The following is a 2500-nucleotide window of genomic DNA, read 5'->3' as shown; positions in this document are numbered from 1 at the left end:
CCACCCTCTCCCCCAGCTCCACCCTCTCACCCAGCTCCACTCTCTCCCCCAGCTCCACCCTCTCCCCCAGCTCCACCCTCTCACCCAGCTCCACCCTCTCCCCCAGGTACGTACCTCCCACAGGGCCACCCTCTCCCCCAGCTCCACCCTCTCCCCCAGGTACGTACCTGCACCAGGGCCACCCTCTCCCCCAGCTCCACCTCGCAGCCCTGCAGTCTCCCGCGCAGCTCCTGCAGCCGCTCCTCCAGCTGCCTCTCGCTCTCCAGCTCGATCTGCAGCTCGCTGGCCCAGAACTCCTCCTCCTCCATCTCCACCTCGTTCTTCCGCAGACGTCTCTCCAGCCTCAGGATCTCCTCCATCATCAGTCCTCCTCCTCCTCCCTCCCCTCCTCCTCCTCCTCCTCCTCCTCCTCCTCCACCCCACCTCCCCCCTCGCGGTCCCTCCCCCCCGCACGTCTGCAGCTCCGTCTCGTAGGCGTCCAGCCTCTTCTCCAGCACCCCCAGGGTCTCTCTCTGCAGGCCCACCAGTCGGACCAGGTCCTCCATGCGGCAGGCCCACATCCCTGGAGACACGGACCCGGCTGCGGCTGCTGCGGCCGCCGCTGCGTGGTGATGGTTCCCCCCGCTCCCCAGGAGGAGCCGGCGTTTAGCCTCCGCCTCCCCCGCCCCCCCCCTCCCTCCGCTCAGGATGTCCCTCAGACCGCGCGGCCCGCCAGTGAACGTCAGGGACTTGCGGCGCGGCTCGCGGCGGCGGAGGGAGCGGTCGTTGGGGTGCCGCAGCTTGGCGAGGGGAGGGAGGCTCTGCCGGTGCAGGCCGCGCTCCGGGCCGCGGAGGGGGGGCCCCTCCGAGGGGGGCCGTTCAGTCAGGGAGGGGCCGGTGCGGTGGAGGATCAGCTGCACGTCGCCGGCGTACTGGCCCCAGGTGTTGAGCGAGGCCACGGGGCTCTCGTGGGGAGCCAGGTGACGCTCCGATTCCCGCCATTTCTCGACCAGTGTGTATCTCCCAGTGCGCCCTGGGAAAAACATAGACACAATGTCGTGACGTTAGAATTATATCTTAATTTTTGGTCAGAATTTAGTTTTTTTACATAATCTGATCCATTAGGTGTTTATTAATGCCTGTGTGGTGTTATTTTTAAAATGTAGATTTTTTTTTTTAGTAATTAATAAAATACAAAGGTTCCATCTCACAAAACATAATGGAATGTAAAAACGTTGACGCTCAATGTCTCTGAACTACCCTAAACGGAGATAGAACCTTATCATTCTAAGCTCACGACAGACACACATAATAATAATAATAATACATTAGACTTATATAGCGTTTTTCTAGACACTCAAAGACGCTTTACAAACTGAAAAGATCGAGTAGTAATAATAAAAAGAAAACAAAAAGGTAAATAGAAGAGAGTATAGGGGCCTAATGAAAGTAGTGCTGGGGACACATGGGAAGCGGAGGGGGAGAGGGTTAACTGGTGAAGGCCAGCTTGAAGAGGTGGGTTTTGAGGGCCTGTTTTAAACGTTGGGAGGGTGTTGACAATCATGTGAGCCCTTGTACTCATATACACGATAATGACAGACCCTCGTTTGACAGATACACACAATTTATGTTGTGAATGGAATTCCCGTCTCTGTGTCGCAAGCGCGGTAAGAGACAAACACTTTCTTGTAAAAACCAACGCTGGCGCTGTAAGTCATAAGTTCAGCTGAACACAAATCTTATCTTCAAACACGAGTACATTATAGGAATTAGGAGAGAGGGAGGAGGAGGAGGAGGAGGAGGAGGGGTTTCTCTGTGGGTTCTGCTTTCCCTGCCTGGTGAGAGATGGAGGGATGAGTCAGACTTTCCCTCCTCCTGCCCCACGCTTTGTGGGATGAGATGAGATGTGGATACAGGCTGCTCTCTCCACAGGGGGGGGGGGAGGTGCCGGGGGGATTGGGATCCAAACGGAGGGGCTATAAACAGCGCCTGACTAAGGCCATCTCCATCTCGCAGTAAACCACCGGGACGTTCGCACGTAGGCATGAGAGGAATTCGATTAGGCCTAGCTACATTAGCGACAAGCTGTTTGGTATCAGGCTAGGGCTCGCCTCGATTTTAATTTGAGTTTGATTGAACGTTGTATCATAACGTCCCTACATTTCACAGTATTAGTCATAATAATAATAATAATAATAATAATAATAATACATTAGACTTATATAGCGCTTTTCTAGACACTCAAAGACGCTTTACAAACTGAAAAGATCGGGTAGTAATAGTAAAAAGAAACAAAAAATAAATAAAAGAAAGTATAGGGGTCTAATACATTTTTAGATTACTAAATCTAAGTGTCTTTATAGGACAATCTACTCTGTATACTGCAATTAGTAGACAGCCCAAAACCCCTTTTTCGCCCAAAAACCGAGTTCCCTACGACCACTCACCTATGGCCTGAGCCAGAGCGATGACCACTTCCTGGCAGGTGGTTGCCTCGGTGACCCCGCAGACCACCCTCTGC

At 53.5% G+C, this 2500-nt stretch overlaps 1 protein-coding gene across 1 annotated transcript in view; it reads right to left on the bottom strand.

The window, feature by feature from the left end:
• The window catches only part of rassf8a (Ras association domain family member 8a), a 19574-nt gene that overhangs the window by 8221 nt on the left and 8853 nt on the right, over positions 1-2500 (bottom strand). Inside the window, exons 2-3 of the mRNA XM_080545130.1 lie at positions 2427-2500; positions 168-1012 (exon numbers count right to left, since the gene is read on the bottom strand). The exon at positions 2427-2500 is cut by the window's right edge and continues 144 nt beyond it. Of these exons, the coding sequence (XP_080401256.1) occupies positions 168-1012; positions 2427-2500 (919 nt within the window). The remainder of the gene's footprint in view (positions 1-167; positions 1013-2426) is intronic.

This window comes from Nansenia antarctica (genome assembly GCF_963989245.1).
Source record: "Nansenia antarctica genome assembly, chromosome: 14".
In the NCBI taxonomy this organism is placed as follows: Eukaryota; Metazoa; Chordata; class Actinopteri; order Argentiniformes; family Microstomatidae; genus Nansenia; species Nansenia antarctica.
The sequence above is the reverse complement of the archived record's forward strand: the minus strand, read 5'-3'. Positions and strand labels throughout refer to the sequence as shown.